Raw genomic sequence first — 26,442 nt, 5'->3', positions numbered from 1 at the left:
AGATGACGTAATATAATTAATATAATTAATATAATAGACCAGCCGAGGGGTAAAGAATTGGTACACGAACTTCGCAAACAGCAAACCTTTATACACCAAATGTACCCATTCGCTAAGGATCGCACTTGTATTGGTTATAACCTATAATATAACAATACCAATATGTTACAATATTATAATATTAGTATTATGATAACAAATTATGTTATTTTACATTTAAAGCAGATGACTGTCTTATTTTTCAGTTTAACTGCTCTGTTTAATCTAACATCATTATAAAAGCCTCAATTTTCGCATTTATTCGTGTAGTGTGCAGTACATGATACAAATTAAATAATCCTGTGTGACAATATACACACTACACAGTGCAGTGCGTGGAAAGCACCACATGATAAGGAACTGCCTCACACGAGATGGCTCTCATTACATCATTTGTTCTGGATCTAATGGTAGTCTGTTTACATAATGTATAAATGTAGTTGTTTGTCCCATTGCTCGCATCTTATCCGACCCAAATACGTTTATTTAGTTGCTGGTTTCGCCTTAGTTCAGTCGTGAGATAATATCGAGATATGGCTGATGACTCGACGGAGTGCACCCCTCTTAAGACGGTGGAACTGGAGGAAAGTTCGTCCTCAAAACGCAACATTTCAGAGTAAGAATGCACACAACAATTGTTCAACCTAAACTAACAAACTACGTACAACTGTGAACTTTTGCAAAGTTATTTACATGACACTGCTGATCAGGGTTAAGAAAACTTGACGTGGTCACTGTACCCGTCTAACATAATACCTTTCTCAGATTATCATGCTATATAAAAATAACGTTACAAAGTCTAGAATGTTCCAGAAGGAAATAAAGAAATTCAGATCTTTCTGGAACATGCTATGTTTGAGACCTGGCCTTAGTTTCACAATTCAGTTCCGATGCCCGAACTTAATTTCTACGCAACATTGTACTATTAACCACCTATATTACAAGGAGCACGCTGCCGTTTAAAGCCAAGCTGGTAACGTTAGCTGCAGTTTTAGGCGGGTTCCTATTTGGGTATGATACAGGGGTTATAAATGGAGCTCTGGTACAACTGGAAGACAGACAACCTGATTGGAAGGTAAAAACAATCATGTGATGACAGATTAACGTTTCATTGAACTAATTACAATTTGTAATTTATAAAGTTGAAAAGTCGCATAGTGCGAAAAACTTTGTTGACTATGACTTAACACCAGTGATAAAACTCCAGTGATAAGACAAGATGATCGTGAATAGTATAAAACTCCATCTGTAGATCTGATCACGGCAATCTGGCTTACTAAACCATTCATAATGCTTGTTACAGTTGACAGATACCAAGAAGGAGTTAATAGTCAGTTCAGCGATATGGGCATGTGCTGTAGGAGCCTTGTTAGCAGGAACCATCAACAAATATCTTGGGCGAAAGGTGAGACTTAGATAATCTAAAACTTAAAGTTTGAAGTGTTGTATGATCTTACCAACATTATAAGATTGTATTCAAGGTTGCAGTTACCACCAGAATAGAAAATAATCGAGGACAATGCAGATACAATGTACAATGAGCGGAATACAGTAATGACAATTATATTCAGATAAGCATGATGATTGGAGCTGCTATCTTAACCGGAGCTTCTTTTATCATGGCATTAGCACCAAACTGGCAAACACTGGTCTTTGCAAGGGCAGCTGATGGAATCGCTATCGGTAATATTAATGCAATGACTCATTCAAATAATTTCAATTCAGTGCATGCCACGTGTGCTTTTTGTCTAACCCAAGTCACAATACTTGTCGACCAATGATTGTTAAATCATTCCGAGAAACGATCTATGAAGTTTAAAATGAACGGCTCAAACTAAAGAACGTATTCCAGGTTTTGTGTCAATGACAGGACCACTGTACATAGCTGAACAACTACCTAACAACTGGAGAGGTCCTATGGTTGTGTGTTACCAACTTCTCATAACTATTGGTATTCTGGTGGGGAGCATTTTGGCGGGAATATTTGAACCTGTGCCGAGTGGCTGGAGGTAAGGGTGTTATTACAAAGTTAATATAACGGTGTGTGCATGTTCAGTAAACTATTTCTGCTGTATAATAGACAGAACATTTGATTCGTAACAGGTCGGAGGTTCTCCGACTATTTTATTGCAAATACTCGTCACATTACGTCGTATAGTATTTGTAAGCGACGTGATTAACATGGATATCCGCAGGTGGACACTAGGGCTGAGCTGTGTACCGTCGACTATCATGTTTATTTTCATGATCTTCATGCCTAAAAGTGTGAGATGGCTCTACTTCCAAGGAGAGATTGAAGAAGCAAAACGAATTCTAAAAGAGGTAGCACCTCTGATAAACCGGAAATTATCTGAAAAGCGAATTAACTATTTATTATAATCCAGCACCGTAAATAACTTAAATCGCTCAAATTTCTACTATACGAGATTTGAGTCGGTGATTTAAGTTATAAAGTCACACTTCACTTCACAATCTTAATATCATGTGCAGTATTTTCAGATAATGGAATTATTTACGTACGCTCTCTTGAATAATTTATGCTTGATTTATAATATTTTACAGTTAAGGGGAACGGATGACGTAGAACTGGAAATGGAGGAGATTGCAGAGGATTACAGGAAGACGAAAGATGACAAATTACTTGGTGGAAAAGGTGATAATAAATTAAATGATTTGTACTTATTTACAGTGCATTGTATTAAATATCTGATATAAATCTGATAAGTATTTTGAAGATTAAATTATTATATAAAAACTGATAAAATTTTGAATAGAGGTGCATCATGCAGCAATTTTATTGACCAATCATAGATTTGGGTCACAAAAATCAATCACTCATGACCATGACCATGCAGGATGCCATTATTTCACAAGACTGTAAAATAAAGGCAACAATCAAACTAAAATCATCTCTTTTCAACACAATCCCCAACATTCAAAGAATCAAGCTCTCAACATTTTCCTTAAAGTCCCCACATTATAAACTCTAGAGAGTATGCCCACAGGTTGCAGTCTTCTCTTGAACATGTTGCGGAACACAGCAGTCAGGAGGGCTTTGTTACTGGGGGTGATGCTGCAGCTTTTCCAGCAGTTCTCAGGCATCAATACAGTTATGTGAGTACTGTCATGTTCTACTACTGGGAATGCAGGTGCTTTTAAATACTTGTTAACTAAATTGTGGGTCCTATCATGCACTTTAAAACCCATTTCAACCAATTTGCTCCTTCATAAAATCAAGAATTCAAATTCAAATTTGGACACGAGGCTTGGAACACACTTTAGATTTCTTATTTCAATTCAACCTTTGGGAATGGGATGAACTCATTTTCCATGAAAAAGAAAAAACTAGAGAGTATAAAGTAGAGACCACTTTAAATACGAACAGAGTAGTAATAGTATCTAAATATTTATACTGTGTTGAGCAGAATTCTAACGCACACACTATTATTGCCTAAGTGGGTATAAATATAAATATTAAATATATATAATAATCTAGATAATTTAGTGATTTGAAGATGGCACTATCTCTAGTGGTGCAGCTTGTTGAGTTTCTATAATTTATTCACCATGGCAACCTAATAATAACACTACGATCCGGGATTCCCATTATAGGCCAGGGTAACTAAGAAATTTGAAGTGCATTAATTCATCCAAGGTTCCCGTCTAAAAGTGACAAGTTAAGAAAAGCACACGTACAATGTACATAGACCAAAGTTACGAGTTGTAGAGCCTCGGACGTGATTTTCTACTTACAACTGTCCAAACTTAGATACAATCTTTCAACGGAGCATGTAGTTTTGGAATGCTGAATAGAATCGTCATTTCTTAGCACATCATTCCAGAACTAGTACTCAGTATTACTATTAGTTCCGGGGCCCAAAACGTACAAATATTTCCTACGCTATAATAGATTCCAAGTAAGAACAGAACATTATTAAATTGGACCATTATTTGCCGTCAAATATTTTATTAAACGGTTTAACTTTAACATTACTAGCTCACATATTTGCAGCTATTACTCGGCAACTATACTGGTCATGTCCGGGGCATCTTCAAACAAGGCTATTTGGCTCTCTGCTGCTGTCTGCACTGCTAATGTCGCCTTCACTTTCATTGGTTAGTAAACTGACTCTAAATATCAAAATTCAAATTATGCTTCCATAAATATCCTCAAAGACTCAATTTCGTTAAATTTGGATGCACGATGGTATATCTTGACGTATGGCTCCAAAAAAGTAAGATCATCAATCCAGGTAGCCCATACGGCATACATATATGATAATTATAAATATATTATAAATAACATGTTGTAATTCTATCTTTAACATAATGTCATGTGTAACATTTTTCACGATCCTTTGCGTAAGGTCTAATACTCCAATATAATCTAGACTTCTAAACATTGGTCAGGTGTGGTGAGTGTTGAGAGGCTGGGGAGAAAGGTACTACTGATGTGCAGCATGGTCGTCATGATGATCGGCCTTATCTTGCTGGGCATTTCCTTCATTGTCATTGATAAAACCTCTCAGGGAATCTTAACAGAAGGTTAAATGTTTTGTTTTATCAGAATTAAATTTACATTCCATTGCAGCGGTCACTAATAATCACATTGCAGCGGTCACTAATAAATACAGCAGATTACCAATTTAACCATGGCCACATTACAGGAGTCGGAGAATGTATGACTGTATCTGAGTCCTGCTACAGCTGTGTAGCTTCTGAAATGTGTGGTGTCTGCAGCAACTTAGCTGGGGACCTCATGTGTGTCTCTGCTAATGCTACTGACCTGATCTCATCTACATGTGAAGGTGAATGGTGTGGTGGACTACTGATTTCTTATGGTTGGTTGGGGACTGGCCCGTGGTACCAGCCAATGTTTACTCAAAAAATATATATAATATCAATGGTAATAAGAAAATCATCCCCGTTGGGGCACATGCATAAATACAAAATGTTAAGGAAATCTCAAACTACTCAATTTAGACTCTACCGGTAAAGTATGCAATGAAGGTTTATAACTTAAAGTTTAATTTTCTAATGGTTAATAGGTAAAGATTAAAAACAGTAAAACAAGACTGAGCACTTCAAAATTTGTAGAATTTGTAACTTGATTTGAAATACGCGGCGATAAAAAAGAATGTCCAATGTTGGCAGTGTAAATGATGAGATATGCGACGTTTATTGAGTGATGCATAAGTGTGTGCATATAATCTAAGATGTAGAGACAAGGTTATTATCGGCATTTTGGTTTATGTTACGCTTTGATTTTCTTAGTCCTGTTATACAAAATAACATGAAATTAGGCCATTCGTCTTCGATGTTTTCATTTTGCTGATCGATGAGCATAGTTTTTATACAAGTTTTGTAAATGTTCAGGTTAAATAGACTAGGCGGGGAAGTTGCTGCAACATTATATCGGTTTATTGCTAATAATGGACCTTTAAAAAATACTGAGTTGTTGTAGGGGTGTTGACCATACTTTTCTGACCATTGTGTAGTGAGAATAGAATCCGTGTTAGTATTAAATAATGGTGCGCTTTTGGGAATTGTTTTCTTGAGAGACAATGGTACTAGATTAGGAAAGTTTTTCAATTTATGCATTAAAATGAGTGCGTTCTTTACAATGATACTGTGTACTGTCAATATTTTATGTAAATAAAAGCCAGACTTAGTACTTGCTGGGGGGATACCGTCCTTGTACCAGTAATTGACGAAACCAGGTAATACTGCACGAAGGCCCATTTTCTGTTTTACAAAAAGTGAGTCAATATGAGACTTAGCAGAAAAACCCCATACAAGGCTGCAATAATTAAGGTGTGACTGCACAAAACTTTGATAAATTTGAAGACGTGCTTCGAGAGGCAGATATTTTTTAAGTTTGTACATGACTCCTATGTATCTGGACATTTTCATTTTCATGGCAGAGATATGATAGGACCAGTTTAGTTTATCATCTATTATAACTCCTAAAAAACGGGCTTCTGTTTTTCTCTCAATTGTGACACCAGAAATTGTCACATCACGATAATTAAGATTCCTTTGTCGAGAGAAGATCATATAATTTGTTTTCTTAAGGTTGAGAGCTAAACCATTATTATCTACCCACTTAACTAAAGCATCGCTAAGAGTTATTAGTTTATCGTAAACTTCATTAAGATTTTCTCCTATCAGGAAGATGTTGGCATCATCTGCGTACATAATGAAATTGTACGCAGATGATAATACATAGTATGCTGTATTTATCTAAAAAACTTAAAACTCGGTTATGCATTAGCTTTTCAAATACTTTAGAGAATGAAGCAAGAAGAGATATTGGTCTGTAATTTTTTATGTCAGATTTAGATCCACTTTTGTGAATTGGGACCACCTTCGCTTCTTTCAAAGCCTGTGGAAAGATCCCCTGTTCAAAAGAACTGTTGACAACGTGGGCTAGTACACTAGTAAAACTGGGACAACTGTTAGCGATTTTTAGAGGTTCAATTTTAGTGTCTAGTGTGGCTTTATTCTTAAGCAGGTTTATGACGTCCTCAATTTCAGTGGCAGTAACTGGCTTTAAGTAAATACTACTTGGAGTGGCGTTGCGAAGTGTGCTCTGGGTTCCACCAGGATCAAAAGTGGTCCTACTACTAATTTCAGACTTAATTTTTGGAGCGATGTTTGAGAAGTAATCGTTAAATTTTTCTGCTACAGCTGCCGGAGTGCTGATTGAGCCGTCTTCGTCAGTCAGTTTTATTAAGGTAGGTTTAGATTTTTTCCTATTTAGAAGACTGTTTATCATTTGCCACTGCTTCTTAGAATTTTCTTTGTTTTGCTCAAAAAATTTTTTGAAGTGCTTGTTTTTAGCTTTATCGATGTGTTTATTACAAAACTTCTTCAGACGGTCATATTTACTGCGGTTGCTATCAGATGGTTCCTTAACAAAATCATAATATGACTCATTTTTACGTTCTATAGCTTCTTCGAGCCAGGGCAGCATCCATGGTTTCGGATTAACACGTTCATTTTGTCTTCGTGATTGTCTTTTTGTAGGATAGGCAGACTCGTAAATCTTATTATAAGCCGTATTAAAATTATTGAACTGTTCGTTGGCATCATTGGTATTGTTAAAAATTTCTGACCAACTTTCATCTATAATTAAGTCTCTGAATTTTTGATTGTTGGTGTCGTTAAATCTACGTGTTTCAGTTTGAGATACATTTTGTGAGTTAGACGCAGAGCGGTAGCTGCTGGTTGGCGTGTTATCAAGATTTATTGTAGTGACTATTGCTAAGTGATCCGACATATCTGTTGTTAAGACATTACAGCTTATTGTATCCTCAAGATTGTTTGTGTAGATGTGGTCAATAAGCGTGGCACTATGGTCCGTTAGGCGAGTTGGGCGTGATACAATTTGAATAAAACCGTAAGAGGAAGCAATATCTATAATGTTCTGACATGCTTGGTCGCTGCTGTGCTTCAGTAAATCAAGGTTGAAATCTCCATGAAGCGTCATATGTTTACGGGTGTGTCTCCCTAGGTTGTGCAGCGTATTTTTGAAAATTTCTAGAAACGCTTCAGGTCTCCTAGCGGGAGAACGGTAAACATTGCCAATTATTTTCGTTCTGTTGTATCCTTTGCACTGATGGAGCTTAATAAATTGGAATTCGCCACTAGTATTAGTTGGTTCAGGGTTTGGAGTGAAAATATCAATTTTATCATAATCGACTACACGTTTGTGTACATAAATGGCTAGCCCCCCACCTTTTCCAGATGGGCGAATTGGATCCTGGATAAATGGTTCATGAAATCCATCTAAGGTAACGTCGTTTATTCCGTTCGGTAATTTCCCTAAAGTACAATTAGTTTCGTTAAAACACAATATATCATACTTATCATAAGTCTCAATATCATCACGTAGTTGATCTATATTCTTAATAAGGGATCTTATGTTCATAGAAAATGTTTTAAGTTGAGAGCAGGTAGATTTTTTCACGTTACGTTGTTGTTTGTACTGACAACTAGTTAGGAAAGATGAAATATTGCTCCAAGTTGAATCTTGATGCTCTTCGTTGGTCATGGCGTCGCCAATAAGATTAAATCGACTATTCTGATCGTACGGATTAAATATGTCACTATTAAGATTACTGTAGTCGTCATAGATTTCATAGTAGGTTGCGTGAAATCCAGGAATGATACTTTCACAGCAACTCGTACAGCCTAAATTATCCTTAAAACATTTGACATGGACATTACTTTGGCACCATGAGCATGTGCGAATATTTTTAATAGAGTAACACCAGCCGCTGCAGCTTGAACATTTGATCTTGACTTTGTTTTCAGATGTAACAGTGGGTTCCATTTAGAGCTAAATATTATGATTGTGATACCGATAGTATATAAAACTATAAATATACGCCTATTCACAAGCCTGCGATAATCATTACAAGGGAATGTAATGGCTCATAGCATGAAACAAGTCTTCACTTTACCTTCTCCCTTTCCAGGTGGTAAAGTGTCTGAAGTTTGCAAGACAGAATACTCCTGGTTAGCTGTAGTCGGACTGGTGGTCTACATTATGGGCTTTGCTCCGGGTATGGGACCTCTACCATGGACTATAAACAGCGAGATATTCCCAAACTGGTCACGTGATACTGCCATGTCCATCACTACTACTACTAACTGGATCTGCAACAGTATCATTTCACAGGTAAAATAACTAGCCTCACAAGTCACAATAACATTAACATTGGGTCAATCATAAATTCGAAAGCTAACTTATAAGTGGACACTGAACAACAATGTAAAATTCCTCACATCAATATTACGTGGTACTGTGACAATCTGTTTTTAGACGTTCCTACAACTAACGAAGGCGGCTACAACCTCCGGGGCCTTCTTTATCTACTGTGGTATAACACTAATTGGTCTGATATACTTCTTCATCTGTCTCCCTGAGACGAGGGGTGTGTCCCTTGAGCACACTGAAGAGCTTTTCTCGAGTAGTCTCACTTTCGTCGGACTCAAGACTGGATTAAGAAAGAAAGAAATCGTAAACAATGAGGATGAATAATAAATTAGATAATATATAATTAGATTTCAATATGTCGATCCGCACTGCTATGTTTAAAGATGAACAAAAGGTGTTTATTAGCTATTAAGCTATAACAGTCAATCGTAAAGTATCGAGTGATTTTTAAACTGTGCTTATAATATTGGTTACTACTCAATGTTGATAATTTTTTATTTTAAACTTTTGCTTCTTAAAAAAACTGTGATTCATTATGTAGATTTCTGTAGAAAAGTCCAGAGTTTCAACAACACAATATGGACAAATAGAATGACCCAATTTTATACAATCAAATAGATGAGAATAATTTACTACAAAGTTCAGCTCCGAATACAAAATAAAGGATCTAAGTCCACGTGATCTTAAAATCCTTGAAACTGTAGCCATTTCTTTATTTCAAAAGCCCTCCAGCCCAAGCAAGTGATTGTCCCAGTGACCTCATTAGCCACCACTGGGATAGTCTCATCATCCAAGAAGTTCTCCACTGCACCTCTTAAAGCTTCAATATCCCCCTCAATCTTTGTTATCTGTGTAAACCTATGAAAGTCCTGATTTTCTTTGTGTTCGACTGGAAGTGTCTGATCTACATTCCGCCACACAAAGTAAGGAAGTTGTGGTATGCTTGTTGGAGGAGGCACCCAACCACTAGGCATTGCGTTTGGGACACTCCTAGGTAAGTTGGAAATCTTTATTCCAGAGTCCTGAGTAAGTGCTGATTTTTCCAAAGTTTTCAGATAGTTTTTATATTGAGTCCTATCTATTCGTGGGACCTGACCATAATCGGGTTGCTTGATACCGGATCTAGAGAGACCTGGTCCCATGGCACCGATGTAACATCTTGTACAGACGGGTATACTGTTGCATGTTTTTCTTATGCACTGCATCCTGGTAAGTAAAAGTAAGTTAGATAACAGCTGTTAACAGTAACGCAATTTTATCATTTTCTGTACAAATTTGTGATATATCAGAGTGTGTGGTGAATTGTTAAAAGTTGACATTGATAACAGTACTAAAATTAACACATTTTCCTATTGTAATTTTTAGGTTGAATGATCTAGAACAGTGTCAAGTGTCAACTCTTGCTGAGTAACATACATTATAATCATATCATGTTAAAACTGAACAGAATATTCAATATCTGAGTTTTGATGAAGTACAGTTAGGGACAGAAAACCTTCATGAACCCTAACAACGTGCATAATGGAATTAGAATCCCTGTAATCTTGAAGCCAGTACTCACTCCCGCGGAGTAATCGGTTACCAAAGTTACCAGAAAATTAGGTTTACTTAATATTATACGATCTTAGGGGTTGTTTTTAATAACCTTTGCAATATGACCCTAAATAAATATTAGAACCTTTGGGAAAGAGCTCGATATTTCCCGTGTTCTGGCCACAAATTTTAACGCCCAATTCCATTTTGTAAATCTCTGATTGTGTTGTGTATTGAATGAGTCACTAGATTTCTTGTGAGGGTGTCACTTCAAAATGGGGCTACCGTATAAGACAAAGCTGTTAGTCTTCTCAGCGGTAATGGGTGGATTTCTCTTTGGGTACGATACAGGAGTGATGAGTGGCTGTCTAGTTGCTCTTGCAGGTGACGAACCCACATGGGACCTGGAGGTTAGTTCATGTTTGTGGAGGATAATGAAAGGGGTTATATAATGTACACTTTGTTAATTCATTGTATTGATATTATATATTGATGACTGTGTTCACTGTAAGATAATCAAATTAGAATTCTAAAACAGTGATAAACAATTTCATAAGATAGTGCCGTGTGGAAACTTCACTTGACTGGTGACCCTGGCCTTACCAATCTTGTAGAAATCTTTGTACTGATCTAACCTGCCCTTACACCATACAAAATGTTACGATTCATTGTCCTATATTAAGTACTTAATTATGAAATGAAATGAGGTATTTATATCCCGCTCATATGATTAACCAACAACACAAGGAAGGTGGTTGACCATGTCAGAGCGGCTGACTGTGAGTGATGTAAGCAAATGTGTAAAAATGAGCAAGAGTATTATAACTCAATATAAGGCTAAGACAAAATTAGAATCACTATACACATATAAATATATAAATAAAAGTTAAATTAACCCCTCTCCTCAAGACTATGCTCTATATTTGATAAATATTTCTTAAGGAAAGGGACAGCAGGAAGGAGCTCATAGTAAGCGCAGCAATATGGGCATGCGCAGTAGGAGCTCTTATGGCAGGCTTCCTCAACAAATTCTTGGGTAGAAAGGTAATGTTGAGCTTATATAAATTCATAACTTCCAGCTGTCGATCAAATAACAACTCTTATGTAGATAAATCGTTTAAGATTCATCTAAAACAAGTTGTAAATTTCAATTCCCAGATAAGTATGATGGCTGGAGCTGCTATACTTACAGTTGCTTCCTTTATCATGGCAATAGCACCTAGTTGGCAGATTCTAGTGGTTGGTAGGGCTCTTGATGGAATTGCAATAGGTAGGGCTACAATAGACTACATGTTTAGTATTTCGTCGTGACTGGAAATGACAATCAATATTCAATGCTTCCTTAGAACTTTTCCCCTTAAAAACGTCATAATTCTATAATCTATATAAATGAGATATTCAAATTTTCTGGAAACATTGACGAAGTTAGAATCTGGTAATCAGACTGCTAAAATTCCATGCAGTTAAAAATCAAACAACTTCCAGGTTTTGTGTCAATGACAGGACCATTGTACATAGCTGAGCAATTACCCAATGATTGGAGAGGACCCATGACTGTTTGTAACCAACTTCTCATTACTATTGGTATACTTGTAGGCAGCATTGTGGCAGGGATTTTTGAACCAATTTCTGGTGGCTGGAGGTAAGGAACATCACAAATTTGTATTTTCTTATCAAGTTTTATAAGGTTTCTTCTCGATATCTAGGAACTAATGAAAGGCACAATTATATAATAATAACTTTAAGGCATGTTGACATTAGCACCCTAACATTATACAGGTGGATGCTGGGACTTAGTTGTGTTCCATCAACAATCATGTTTGTCCTCTTTATTTTTATGCCTAAAAGTGCAAGATGGCTTTATTTTCGAGGAGATATTGAACAAGCGAAGGCCATTCTAATCGAGGTATGAGGAATTTACATGACAGTTGATAGAATGTTATCAAAATAAAAAACCCAAATTCATAGGTGGAACCACTATGCTCCGGTTTTATGAAGTAGAAAAAAAATATATCAGTTTTAAACAAAGCAAATTGATTCATAGAAAACTAACCTATTGTCATACAGTGAAAATATATTTCATGTTTTAATGAATATCATTAAAAGCTCAGAGGAACAGAAGATGTTTCAAAGGAAATGAACGAAATAGCAGAAGATTTTAAACAAACCAATGAAAATGAGAAGCTTGGTGGAAAAGGTTAATTATTTATATATTATCTAAATACAGTAATCAACACAACTTCAGTCAGTATATGCTAGCAATGATAATTGTATGCACAAACTTTAAGAGGTTAAATATAATGTAAATTTAATAAAATTGCTTGCTCTCAGGATTTGAAGTCTTGGTAAATATGATGAAGAATAAGGCAGTAAGAAGAGCACTGTTCCTTGGAGTAATGTTGCAACTATTTCAACAATTCTCGGGCATTAATTCTGTAATGTAAGTAGCTAACTAATCTCCTTTAAAATCTACATTTTAAATTGTTAGATAAATCATACAGTTGAATTACATGCACTGGAATTTATTTGGTAAAATGACATTATAATTCAATAACTAATGCTCTGTATCCACACCCCATTATGTCCAGGTACTACTCAGCTACAATATTGGTAATGTCTGGTGCATCAGCAAATAAAGCAATTTGGCTTTCAACAGCCGTTAGCACAGCTAATGTCACATTTACATTCATAGGTTTGTTTCAAAGTTAAGTTAGAGTTCTTTTGATCCAATTATTCTATAAAGAGAAAGGTAAAAGTTACAGAACTGTAATTTTATAAACATTGAAATCCTATCAGGTTTATTCGGTGTTGAGCGCTTTGGGAGGAAAAAATTACTCCTTGGAAGTATGGCTGTGATGATGTTGGGACTATCGTTACTTGGAGTAGCATTCATAGTTATCACAAATTCTTCAAAAGCAATGGATGTTGCAGGTACCGTATTGAAAGATTTCCTTTTGCTTCACCTGATTATGAGCGTTAAAATTTTCCACAAGATATACTAGCTTCTAATTTCAACTACATTAATTTGGTCTCTTTCAGGAGTTTCGGATTGTGCTGGTGAAATAATTGCTGAATCATGTTATAGCTGTGTTGAGTCAAACAATAAATGTGGAATTTGTGAGGGTGCATCTGGGAGTCTGATGTGTTTATCAACAAATGTGACATTAATTTCGGATATAACACAATACTGTGCTTCAGGTGAGTGATATAAAACATCATGGTGGATCGAAACGTGATACAATGCATCGGAAACAAGAATTTGTATCCTCAGCAAAATTGCAGCTGAAAGAAATGATATAAAAGGAATCATTCAAATACTATTGTGCAAGCCTGAGTTTGGCCATTGACCCACCTGCACCCTGGCCTTACCTTCACCTCAATAAAATAACACTATTCTTGGCATTTATAAAATATAAACCCCTCAGCCTTCTTCCTTAAGCTGGCTTACATAACCTGTTAATGATCCCTATACTAATAGTAAAATATTGATGTTGCTCTCTTAGGAGTCACAGATATAGAAAAAGTTTGTAAGACGAAAGAATCGTGGTTAGCTATAGTGGGCTTAATTATCTACATCATGGGCTTTGCACCAGGAATGGGCCCACTTCCTTGGACCATCAACAGGTAAATATGGAAAATTTTATCAAAATGCAGCAACTGCTTAAGTTTTATAGTCTTATTCATTGTGACTTGAAGGTAATTTCCTCAACCAACTTGGAATGACAGATGTGTAAGATTTAGGTAATATACATTTCAAATACTAAATACCATTATTAACAAGTCTTATTCCTGCAAGCGAAATTTTTCCAAACTGGGCAAGGGATACAGCTCTTTCTTTGACGACATTTACTAATTGGGTCTGCAATAGCATAATTTCACAGGTATTATTATTATATATAGTCCATTTATTGTTATAATGACATTTACATATTATAGGGAAATCAAAATAGAAATATGAATCACAGTATTATAAAAATTTCTCATGTTTCATAAATGTTTAACTAAGTTTTGATTTTATTTTAAGTCTTAAGAAGAATTAGTGTTCATGTATTTACGATTTAGTCTATTATGCTTTACCTAAATATTTTGATTTTTCACTAATAACCATATATATTGCTACACAGTTTATATTTCAGACGTTCCTCCAACTTTCGAATGCTGCAACACCATCTGGAGCATTCTTCACCTACTGTGCAATAACGTTTGTAGGAATGGTTTATTTCTTCATTTGTTTACCGGAAACGAAAGGAATTTCACTTGAACATACAGAAGAACTTTTTGAAAGCAGGCTTACATTTGCGGGATTTAAGGCTGGATATGAGCCAAAGAATAAAAACAATTACTTGAATGAGTAGTGACTTTCCAAGCAACAAATTTGCAGCTCACATTGTAAGTAGGACATAATATAATCCATTTAATAGTGTATAGTGTATAGTACAGAGATCATGGTCATTGGGAAAGATACATCGCAGCACCCACTCCCAGAGAATAGGACCATAGATATAACTGTCGATGGAAACTCTGCAAAGCAGGTCACTCAATTCACTTATTTAGGTGTCAAAATTACATCAGATGGCAAGATTGATAAAGAAATAAGTGTCAGGATTGGAAAAGCAACCGGAGCTTTTAACCAACTCAACAACATTTGGAAGAATAAGAACATAAGCATTAACAACAAAGTGCGAATCTACATTGCAGCTGTTCTTACCATTCTGACCTATGGATGTGAGATATGGAACACGACTCAAGTGCAGACAAGAAGATTGGAGTCTTTCCATCAGTACTGCTTAAGAAGAATCCTGAGAGTGAGGTGGTTCCATCGAGTAAGTAATGAGGATGTTTTAAGAAGGGCATCAATAACTGCCCTTGCTGACATAATAACAACAAAACGGCTGCGTTGGTTTGGACATGTCAGTAGAATGCCTGAAGATCGGTTACCCAACTATTTACTTGAATGGAAACCCAAGCATGGGAAGAGATCAAGAGGCAGGCCTAGGAAGAGCTTAAATGATGTATTCATTGAGGATGCTGAGCAGAGATTGGATCGTAATGGACTCACGATTGATTGTATGAGAAGATTAGCTGCAGACCGAAAGGGATGGAGAAATGTTACCCGCCGAAGTTGTATAATACAAAGTAATGACGCAGTCGACGCAGACTAATCCTTTTGGATGGAGATCTCGCCATGTAACATGTATGTATGTATAGTACAGACCTTAACAAGATTCGATGTGTGATCTTTTGACAGAACGCTCTACCAAGGTGTAATGAAAACTGGCCACGGGCCTAAATATTACATATCAATCAATTACAATTCATTAATATTATCAATATTAAAAACTATCGAAAATATCCAAGAAAGTATTCTCTAGCCAAAGGGCTCAATATTTAAATCTAAATCTTCAATATTGTCTGGTTTATATCGCAACTTGGGCCCTCTGTCCCCCCTTATCGAAATAACCGTTGTCTTTAATACCTCAAAGCGCAAGCGCTTTCTAAGATATGTAACTGAGTCTGAATAACGCTGACCCGTTGGAGATTCCATCTTTACACCAAGGTGTAATGTCTCTTAATTATAAATAGGCGATGTCCTTTACCATTTGCCTAGACGTAGATGTGTGCTAATCAATTTGTTTTACTTAAATTTTGTTTTACTTAATAAAACTAAATCAGTTTTGAAAACAGTTCATAAGTATATTTTGAGGCAAAATAAATAATTTAGGGTGCCAAAATTCAAGGCTGACCCAAATTCATGGCGCTTACTTAGTAATACTTATTTTACAAAGTTAAAAAATTTAAATTATCTTTAAATTTATTATTGTAACTCAAATATTTTGTAATATCGCACGAATATAAAATACTGAACTGTGTATACTGTAATATAAATATTAAATACAACAAATTTACATTTTATTTGTATGCATGTTTACATTAAAATTTGAAAGGGTGCACACGCAAGTTTAAAATTTTTAATTTGTTGCGTTTTAGTTACTGGGCGACAAAAATGAAAAACCAAATAAAGTGAACTTTACTGGGCCGCGCTCAGCCTGTCATTCCGCCGAATCTCTATTCTATGTTTATGAACATGATAGCCTGAGGTCCCCAGGTAAAGTGAACTTAAATGACAATAATCTGTTTGCTCTTAGCTCTATCCAGAGCCCTTGCGCTTGCAGTGGCGCGCGCCCGCCTCATTCACATAGCCATGTGTATACGCGTACTGCGTGACGCGCTTGTTTCTTTTGCCGCCTACGGCGGACGCGCGCTACTGCAAGCGAGAGGGCTTTTGTTAGAGCAACCCGCCTCACGGCGTTTCTTGACTTGTGACTTGTAAAACAAGCGCGCCCGCAGCGGCGCGAAAACACATGGTTAGGTGAAGTAATCTGTACTTAATTGTTAACGGATGTTACTTGTCTAAATTTCTTCGAAGTAGCGCGCGCCGCTTTCTTCTCGAAATGAAAGTGCTACGAAGTAGCGTGCGCCGGGCCAAGTCATCAACAACAAACAATGGTCAATTTAATTGACAATGTTTATTCTTCGCAGCTCGACGAGGCCCAGTAGCGCATTTCGCTTTACCTGAGGACCCCAGGCTTTAATGTTGTTATTAAATAGAGATTAGGCGGAATGACAGGCTGAGCGCGGCCCAGTAAATTTCGCTGCAATTTAACGAAGTTGATTGCGAGGAGCATTATTGGATGCGCGGCGCGGCCCAGTAACGCATCGCACTACAAATCTGTACAAGCTGTTTTTATAAAATTTTATCATGTAAATAATTTAAAAGTTTTTATCGGCACCAAGCTTACATTTGAATATTGATTGACGATGTCAACCCATTGAGATTGTTGCTCTGCGAAGCAAAGCAACGATCGACGATGCGAAGCAAAAATGCTAGTTTGCGCGGCTAACGGGTAATACTCGTAAAATATTTGTTCCAACTCGGCGCGCGTCCTGGTCACCCCAGCGAACGCCGCGGGCTTCATGCGCCGCTAAAACGTTTAAATTTCATTTTTATAATTCTCCCAAGACTCCTGTTAAGACAAATTGCGAATGTTTAGCTTTAAAACTACTCTGTTCTTGAAACAATTGTTTTAATCATCGAATACTGAAGAGTTCAATTCAATCCAAGGTAAATTGTTCAAATTATGAGTGATCATGAATGAAAAATGAATAATTTACACGTAAAATTTGCCTCGAAATTTTTCTTGAAAAATAACCATAACTCTGGCTATGATTTGAATTTTGAAAATTTAAAATGCTAGTGCCGCGCACAAAAATGTTCCGCGCATTTAAAACGTGTCGATAATGCGCTCAAACCAATGTCGCGTTGGATAATAGTATCCAAGCTGGTTGAATTCACAATTTTCATTTCTTGTTCCAGTTTGTAGCTTTGTGTGGCAGCCATATTGGTTTTATGCGTGCGCTTATATTGCGCGCTACCTATATATCTTACCGTTAAATGTACGTTTACAGATTTAATCGAGATCTCTGCGAGGCTTTCATAATTATGTATGATATAGCTTGATATGCTGTTACTTCAAATTGCTGTAATTTCTATTTATATTGACTGAAGTAGAGTACAAAATAAAATTATTTGCTCTCTAATTTTAAGGATGTCGACCTGCAACTGAAATTGAGTGATATTCGACTATTTCAATTTAGATTCGCTAGTCAACAAAATGATTGCTCACTCCGAAATAACGACTTTCAAGGAATGGTATGTACCCTATTATTTACAACAAGGCTCCCAGCATTATAGTAAAACATAGACAATAGACAATATTTTAATATAAACTACAGGGTGGGCCAAAAGTCAGTGTGCAAACGTTGGGTCTTATACCTCCACCGTGTTTTATATTTGAGAGCTGTTGCTTTGCAGATGGCATACTGTACTTACTGGTTCGAGGATTCCGTCGTCAAAATTTGAAAATTCGAATATTTTAGACCACGCCCATTCAATATTAAAACACCTATATTGTTTTCTCTGAACATGCTGAACGCCTAATGTTTTCAGAGACGGTAGATTATCAAATGTTGCATATGATCTGAAAACATGAGGCAAAACGGATTAGAAATGACGAAGTTATCAAGCATTTTGTGTATCTCGTTAACAAAATTGACTGGGTGATTATGTGACACCGTGACACGACACCTTAATTGGGCACCCTTAACAATTCCCATAATGTTTAACGGGGTAGTTAACGGGGTCACCTTATCAGGTGATTACGTAAACCAATCACCTGATCACACGTAATGAATAAACTCGTTATGCTTCATATCTCGGTCATTTGAGAAGCTACAGTTCTAATTCTTTCAGGACAAACGTAATTCGAATGGCCAAACACAATTCAATAACATTTAGCTTGATCCGACTATCCAAACTATCAAATAAATGTGAAAATGAACCTCCATTTGAAAAAAATGAACGCGAATATTTTTCGAGTTGACAAATTCCTCGAACCAGTGGTGGTACCAAGTCATACCAGAAGGAAGTATTTCAATTGGGCACTCAGTGACTGAGCTATTAAGGCCAACGTTTGCACACTGACTTTTGGCCCACCCTGTATAATTAATTTTTGACCGGGAACATTCAGCAGTTAACTTTGTCGTATTTTAAAACAAGTAACTCGGGCCCAGTTCGTAGAGAAGATGGATTTGCTGTATTTTAAAACAAGTAACTCGGGCCCAGTTCGTAGAGAAGATGGATTTGCTGTATTTTAAAACAAGTAACTCGGGCCCAGTTCGTAGAGAAGATGGATTTGCTGTATTTTAAAACAAGTAACTCGGGCCCAGTTCGTAGAGAAGATGGATTTGCTGTATTTTAAAACAAGTAACTCGGGCCCAGTTCGTAGAGAAGATGGATTTGCTGTATTTTAAAACAAGTAACTCGGGCCCAGTTCGTAGAGAAGATGGATTTGCTGTATTTTAAAACAAGTAACTCGGGCCCAGTTCGTAGAGAAGATGGATTTGCTGTATTTTAAAACAAGTCACTCGGGCCCAGTTCGTAGAGAAGATGGATTTGCTGTATTTTAAAACAAGTAACTCGGGCCCAGTTCGTAGAGAAGATGGATTTGCTGTATTTTAAAACAAGTAACTCGGGCCCAGTTCGTAGAGAAGATGGATTTGCTGTATTTTAAAACAAGTAACTCGGGCCCAGTTCGTAGAGAAGATGGATTTGCTGTATTTTAAAACAAGTAACTCGGGCCCAGTTCGTAGAGAAGATGGATTTGCTGTATTTTAAAACAAGTAACTCGGGCCCAGTTCGTAGAGAAGATGGATTTGCTGTATTTTAAAACAAGTAACTCGGGCCCAGTTCGTAGAGAAGATGGATTTGTTGTATTTTAAAACAAGTAACTCGGGCCCAGTTCGTAGAGAAGATGGATTTGCTGTATTTTAAAACAAGTAACTCGGGCCCAGTTCGTAGAGAAGATGGATTTGCTGTATTTTAAAACAAGTAACTCGGGCCCAGTTCGTAGAGAAAATAGATTTGCTGTAGTTGTCAGTTTAGTCGTAAAGCATTAATCAGAATATGTTTTAGGCTGTCCCAAAATTTCGGATTCTTTTTCTGGAGTTTGAAATTGGTGGGAATTTTAAAACTCTCGTTGTGGTACGTACCAAACCAATATTTTCAGCGCAGAGTTTTAGCGCGCGCCAAGAGCACACACGTATTTTTGCATTGAAGCCGCGCGTTATTTGCACGTGCACTTCTACAGATTAAAATTTGGAGAGGGCCCTTACTGCTTACATTACTAAGTTGTTATGTAGTAATATTGTGAATTTGTCCGAAACTGGAAACAAATCTTGTAAAATTTTACGAATAGAAGTTATAGTATTACTTGACTGTAAAAATTTACTGAGTTTCACTTCCATATTTCAGGATCCGACCGCTGATATTAAAATTGAAGAGTTAGATTTCATTGGAACATGGAATTACTGTAATGGAAAATAAAACAGGTCTTGCTGAGCACTGAGGATGAAGAAATGTTATGTGGGGAGAAAATGGGCTACTGGAAGTGGACCTTCTTAAACAAAGACGACTTTCACAAAATGTTTAAAAGATCACGGTCGCGGCATCGAACCTTGGACGCTTCCCCTGCCACTGTCAGACACTCAAATTGGAACAGTAGTGTGCGCTACTCGAGCTGTTGATATATGAGTTCTTCGGTGTTATTTATATAATTGTAATATGTAATGACTGACAGTGCGAGATATCTTTTTTTGTTTCTATTTGATGTGTTTAGTGTTTGTGTTGCATTCTAATATAAACCGCGTATTAGTTTCGTGTCAATTTTAAATTTGATAAGTTTATCTTTAAACTGTATTTATTAGCAGTAATAGTTACATTTTGGTATTATCCATATATTTATTATTGTAATACTGTTGTATAATGCTGTTTCTTCCTCATTGTAGCTTACATATAGGATAGCATACTTTGCTATGATCTTTAATCACAGTTGACAATACTTGATTAGAGTTAATGATTGTACGCGTTTGAAATCTTGATTTGATATCATTATAACCTTTACTAATATTCAGATGAATGAATTTGATGTTTTATTTTTCCTCGACACTATTGAAAATCCTTTAAGGGATAGAATCGGCACTGTCAAATATCTTTAAAAGGTTCGTAAACGGAATTACAGTCGATCTCCTGACAAATTTATGCCGAAAATTTGTTTTAACACGCGCAGCAATATGAAGCCCGCGGCGTTCGCCGGGGTGCTGGTAGGTTATAAACGTACAACAAGTTTATTTTAACGATGGACAAATACGAAATTGTAAAATGATTTTTTTAATAAAACTTTTACCCAATGCATTTAAAATTAATTTGAAATAAATTACCTGAGGACCCCAGGCTATTATGTTCATTAACATAGCCTGGTGAGACTGAACCCTCTAATACGCGCAGGTCTCTCGGACGGGCGCGTTTTTGCGCGTGGAATGCTGAGCGCGCAAAATATATGTTTTGTAATGATAATCGCATATCGGTAGACCTTTTAAAAGCAGTATGTGACAGAGTGGCAACAAGCCGACAAGCGACATGTTGTAAGTTACTAGTGCGGTAGCGTTGTGATACTTTATGAAGTTTCTCATTTGTTTTGGTCAATTTGCAATTGCAATTGCAATCCCGAACTTTGACGGATCAAAGGTTTCATGATGGTATAACTAGTATTACTATTACTGAATTGTTAATGATCACACGACAACTCGCCTAGCATTCCACACCAAAAACGCGACCAATGTCATTCCACCATATTATATATCAATCGTGTTAAAGAACACAAAAGCCGGAGGTCTAAAGGTTAATACAATCAAGTGGAAAAAGGTGGTAGACATATCACAGAATTTATGTCAACTTTCATATTTTAATCATTTTATTACATAATTTAAAGATCATATTCTAATAATTTTATTACATAATTTAAAGAGAACGGTTAATAATGGAGTCATTCGTAAACTATTGACAAATAGCTATTCACGAGAGTGCTCAGTTCACAGTTGTCAGTGCTATAGCCAGTACCATTACCAAATACACAAATCACTCAGAATATTTTCAGCTTTAACTTACCCGGGGACCCCGGGCTTTGTGTTCTCAAACACAGTAGTTATATTAATATTAGATTTTAGTAAATATGCTTGATTCATGACTGATACGTGTATGAAAACCTAAAACGGGGTCCCCAGGTACTCAATCGATTAGATATGTAAAAGATTCCGATACGAGGGATTATCATACCTCATGCTAGCTATGCATTTTCGTATGATACAGAATGACATTAACTGCGGAGCACCGTACTGAGTTTCTACAACAAGGTCTACACTAAACTGAAACAGTAAACATGTGAAGATGATTGATCACTCAGTACTCGACCAACTGCGATGGACAAATACGAAATTGTAAAATGATTTTTTTAATAAAACTTTTACCCAATGCATTTAAAATTAATTTGAAATCAATTACCTGAGGACCCCAGGCTATTATGTTCATTAACATAATATAGATTTGGCATATAGATTTGGCATATATATTTGGAATATAGATTTGGCGGAATGACAGGCTGAGCGCGGCCCAGTAAGAAATCAACTGTTTTCCATAAAACTAAATCAATATTATTTAGTGTATTAATACAAAAAATTGCAAAAATCTGAAATTGAAAGCGTGTCGCGCATGTATAGTTGTTGCTGTTTAAATTAAGTGCGAACAAGAATTTGTTTTATCTTCACTGATATGCTTTTCATCATGTAACCACGCCATACTTTAATACAGTTCTTCCATATCTTACACTTGTACAGCATTTTTTGACAATAGGGTCACACATCCTAACTGCGACTCGAATACATGTGTAAGCCACTTGTCATACATTGTCCCCCTGTATCGTAGAAATGCTACAGTGAAACGACAATTTGGGGGTCACGACGTGATACAACAAGTCATTAAATAAAATATACAGTGAACATGAGAAAGAGAAGCAATATTTGTATGAGGAGAGAGTATTTCGGTCAGGGAAAGGATCCTTTGTCCCACTAGTCTTCACGACATCTGGAGGCTAGGCATGGGACTGCTTTACACTGTGTTCGTAGATATTGTATCTGAGATAATAGCTGACTTCAAAATAGAAGCCAAGAGTCAGGTCAAAAATTATATCAGAACACGACTCAGGTTTGATCTGCTATGATCTGTCAAGTTCCCAGGGGAATTATAGAACGATCATCAGCTCGACATATAGGACTGCAAAACGTATCCTTCTACCTCATCCCTCGAAGACGAGCTCTGAGGTCTCCTAGATTTGTTTATGTAAATTTGTTTCAGATAATTTATTGTAATTGTTACATGCAATTTTACGGAAGAAATGATGCCAGGGGGACTCCCAACCCAACTCTTTGGCGGGTAGTTGATCTTTTTACGACCATTTCATATCTCACTTGGCACTGACCTTGATATCTATACTAATTTCTTAAGGTTGTTCACACTCACTCCTCCTCTAATGTTGGAACAGTATTGTCACACAGTCAGACCATTTAACAAAATATTGTTACACACAGGTCTACTCAGTAATAACATTGGACATCAGAACACGATTCAGGTTTGATCTGCTACGAAGCGCACTCATAGCACTCAGGGGAATCAGAGGAAGACAAAAAGCCCAGCACCTTAGACTGGATGACGTATCCTTCAATCTCATTCCTCAGAAGACGAGCTTTGTTTACATAAATTTTATAGATAATTTATTGTAGCTTTTATATTGTGTAAAATTTTACGGACGAAATGATCCCAGGGGGGACTCCCAACCCACCGCCTCAGCGGGTAGTTGCTACACCTTTCACAAGCAAGAGCCACTTTGGTCTACTTGCTGTGAGGTGTCTCAGCTACATGGGTCCGGTTGGGGGTCACATGCATGCACTCTAGAGTGGTTCATTTTACCAAAAGTTGTTCAAATAATTAGAAATCATATCTTATTAGTTGCTCTATAGGGTCAGGAACGACCAAAAAATTTTTTTTGACTCTAGTGTTCCGGATATGGTCCGCACATGCCACGCCCATTTTTATAGCGTTTCTTATACAGGTAAAATTGTCTAGATCGTCAATTTAGTCATGAAGGAGTATGGAAGGAGTTCTGAATGTGTGCTCCTCTAATATAAACAGTAGAAAATGGTTAACTTTAGTCGAGGTCTCAGGTCTCTACAATGTCGGGAAGTTCCTGCAGGAGTTTGCGCATTGCGCTGAAGCGCGGGATTCACTGCGCCAAAAGTGAAGGTCGTAGAGACATGAGACCTTGACTAAAGTTAACCTTTTTATACCATTACTATAGTGGTGTGACACTTTCAGAGTCCTGAACACATTCCTATATCACTTAATCGTCAATTATATGAATTTTACCTGTTAAAATATATCATTTATAACTGATATCAATTTAGTTTAACACTGTTAGCTTTTAAATAGGAAATAATTTACTTCACACCAAACTTACACACACCATAAAGAAATACAAAAAGATTCCAAATTGAACTTTGATTATATCCTGGGACTGGTTATCATTTCTCGATTGTTCTCCATTCTCCAACGCAGTCAGAAAGTTCAGATTTAGGTAGACTTGGTTTTCGAATCTTCATATATGTTCAGAAGTAGGCCAGAAGGGGTTTGGTTACCAGAGGAATTGAATATCTTCGTGGAACAAGGAAATTAATGAGGTCTTCGTTGATTTCTTCATAACTCGTCACTGACAGGATGAGTATTGACGAGATCCACTGATTACTTCATAGCTCGTCATTGATAGGATCAGTATTAATGAGATCGAATGATTACTTGATAGCTCGTAACTAACTGGATCAGCATAACATGACTAACGACTAACGAGGTCCAGTGATATCTTGCTGATTCGTCAAGGTCAGTAAATAACTATAAATATCGAAAAAATTTGCTTACAAATTACAGAGTGCAAATGCCTTCTTCACAACTATCGGCTATGAACGGAACAGATGAATCTCTTCTTTGGCTTCATCTTTTAAAATGACTCAGTCCCTCTGAAACAAGATAATGCTTAGGACTAGGAGGAACTTAGTTAAGTTCTCGTAGGATTCGCTAAGAGGAAAATTACTTAGTAAGCTAACATTCTTTTGTAGGATGTTACCACTCATCATATCTGTTATCCAGTATAATCCCACAACTAGACCCTCTCATTTTTGAGTCTCGACAATGACTGCAGCAATGTGTACTATTTTGATGCTCGGTCCAGGTAGTCTCCAAGAAAGCCTCCTTTTTGTATACTCTCATATTGTGTGTTAGTTTGGTGTGAAGTAAATTATTTCCTATTTAAAAGCTAACAGTGTTAAACTAAATTGATATCAGTTAAAGATGATATATTTTAACAGGTAAAATTCATATAATTGACGATTAAGTGATATAGGAATGTGTTCAGGACTCTGAAAGTGTCACACTACTATAGTAATGGTATAAAAAGGTTAACTTTAGTCAAGGTCTCATGTCTCTACGACCTTCACTTTTGGCGCAGTGAATCCCACGCTTCAGCGCAATGCGCAAACTCCTGCAGGAACTTCCCGACATTGTAGAGACCTGAGACCTCGACTAAAGTTAACCATTTTCTACTGTTTATATTAGAGGAGCACACATTCAGAACTCCTTCCATACTCCTTCATGACTAAATTGACGATTTAGACAATTTTACCTGTATAAGAAACGCTATAAAAATGGGCGTGGCATGTGCGGACCATATCCGGAACACTAGAGTCAAAAAAAATTTTTTGGTCGTTCCTGACCCTATAGAGCAACTAATAAGATATGATTTCTAATTATTTGAACAACTTTTGGTAAAATGAACCACTCTAATGCACTCATCCCATGTTACTACAATATTGTTGTACACTCACGACTCAGCCCATGTTTACAACAAATATTGTCACACACTCAGACCATGTAACAAACATATTGTCACACTTAAGCTCATGATAGAAGTGCTTTTGACGAATTTATTTAGGTAATCCTGTAATTTTCAAAGCTTCCCAAACTTTCAAACTGTGATAACCGTCTCAACAGTGTAGCAACTTTAGGTCAGAAACATCAACCTTGTAAACTCAACCTTGCAGGTTGAGTTTACAAGGTTGATTCTTGGTTATTACCGGGAAATGGAACTGCAGCTCAGGTGATGTCATAATCACGTGACATGTTAGATTTGATTTTGAAAATCTTGTACCTTGTTTATTGACAATTTTTTCCATTCACACCCTTTTGTAAAAAGGCAATACTGAAAGGTTACGAATAGTCGTTTTTGCAGAAAAACGTGGATTTTGGAGATTGCGGTAGGTGGGTCAAATATATGACGTGTTCCTTACTTACTTCCGTTCGTTACCATGTCAACTTGCCGTGCGCACGCTCACGAAGATTGCTTGTGGAGATGTGGTGTATAGTTAGCCTGTGGTCAATGAATGCGCAGCCGGCAGCGCGAGCGTATTTTAATGTATACTATGTAATGTATAGTATTATGTAATAAGCCCAATTTGTACGTGCCATGCGTAGTGTACTGATGTGTTTCAATATTATTATTATGAAGTGAGCTGATTATAGCTTATATTTATAGTTATAGTGAATGTGGAATGGAAATCTAGCGTCCGCCAAAATGAAACAATGGTCGTAA

The 26,442-nt window shown here is 36.7% G+C and overlaps 2 protein-coding genes and 1 long non-coding RNA gene across 3 annotated transcripts; all 3 read left to right on the top strand.

Moving 5' to 3' along the window:
• The first annotated feature begins 391 nt into the window (after positions 1 to 391).
• On the top strand, positions 392 to 9,280 carry LOC134815724 (proton myo-inositol cotransporter-like). Its single transcript, XM_063824298.1, has 13 exons — positions 392 to 655; positions 985 to 1,114; positions 1,343 to 1,444; positions 1,611 to 1,722; positions 1,892 to 2,048; positions 2,235 to 2,361; positions 2,602 to 2,692; positions 3,045 to 3,153; positions 4,052 to 4,155; positions 4,450 to 4,584; positions 4,707 to 4,847; positions 8,523 to 8,725; positions 8,870 to 9,280. The coding sequence occupies exons 1-13, from the start codon at positions 573 to 575 to the stop codon at positions 9,086 to 9,088; spliced, it is 1,713 nt and encodes a 570-aa protein (XP_063680368.1). The 5' UTR covers positions 392 to 572; the 3' UTR covers positions 9,089 to 9,280.
• A 1,225-nt stretch (positions 9,281 to 10,505) lies between these two features.
• On the top strand, positions 10,506 to 14,732 carry LOC134815725 (uncharacterized). The gene is made up of 13 exons (XM_063824299.1): positions 10,506 to 10,707; positions 11,240 to 11,341; positions 11,456 to 11,567; positions 11,783 to 11,939; positions 12,077 to 12,203; positions 12,404 to 12,494; positions 12,629 to 12,737; positions 12,886 to 12,989; positions 13,094 to 13,228; positions 13,337 to 13,495; positions 13,801 to 13,921; positions 14,094 to 14,178; positions 14,434 to 14,732. Exons 1-13 carry the CDS (start codon positions 10,573 to 10,575, stop codon positions 14,650 to 14,652), a joined length of 1,656 nt encoding a protein of 551 aa, XP_063680369.1. The 5' UTR covers positions 10,506 to 10,572; the 3' UTR covers positions 14,653 to 14,732.
• A 3,034-nt stretch (positions 14,733 to 17,766) lies between these two features.
• Positions 17,767 to 20,836, top strand: LOC134815726 (uncharacterized). The gene is made up of 2 exons (XR_010160285.1): positions 17,767 to 18,008; positions 20,169 to 20,836. It is a non-coding gene; the product is annotated as an uncharacterized LOC134815726 (long non-coding RNA).
• Positions 20,837 to 26,442: the final 5,606 nt, after the last annotated feature.

This window comes from Bolinopsis microptera, chromosome 5 (genome assembly GCF_026151205.1).
Source record: "Bolinopsis microptera isolate Bmic1 chromosome 5, MBARI_Bmic_1.0, whole genome shotgun sequence".
NCBI classification, from domain to species: domain Eukaryota; kingdom Metazoa; phylum Ctenophora; class Tentaculata; order Lobata; family Bolinopsidae; genus Bolinopsis; species Bolinopsis microptera.
This window is presented reverse-complemented; position numbering and strand designations above follow the sequence as displayed.

Coding starts and splice junctions, on each gene's coding strand:
- LOC134815725 (XM_063824299.1), top strand. CDS start 10,573: ATGGGGCTACCGTATAAGACAAAGCTGTTAGTCTTCTCAGCGGTAATG. Junction 11,940..12,076: donor CCAATTTCTGGTGGCTGGAG/GTAAGGAACATC, acceptor AACATTATACAG/GTGGATGCTGGGACTTAGTT. Junction 12,495..12,628: donor TGAGAAGCTTGGTGGAAAAG/GTTAATTATTTA, acceptor GCTTGCTCTCAG/GATTTGAAGTCTTGGTAAAT.
- LOC134815724 (XM_063824298.1), top strand. CDS start 573: ATGGCTGATGACTCGACGGAGTGCACCCCTCTTAAGACGGTGGAACTG. Junction 1,115..1,342: donor ACAGACAACCTGATTGGAAG/GTAAAAACAATC, acceptor TGCTTGTTACAG/TTGACAGATACCAAGAAGGA. Junction 2,693..3,044: donor CAAATTACTTGGTGGAAAAG/GTGATAATAAAT, acceptor GTATGCCCACAG/GTTGCAGTCTTCTCTTGAAC.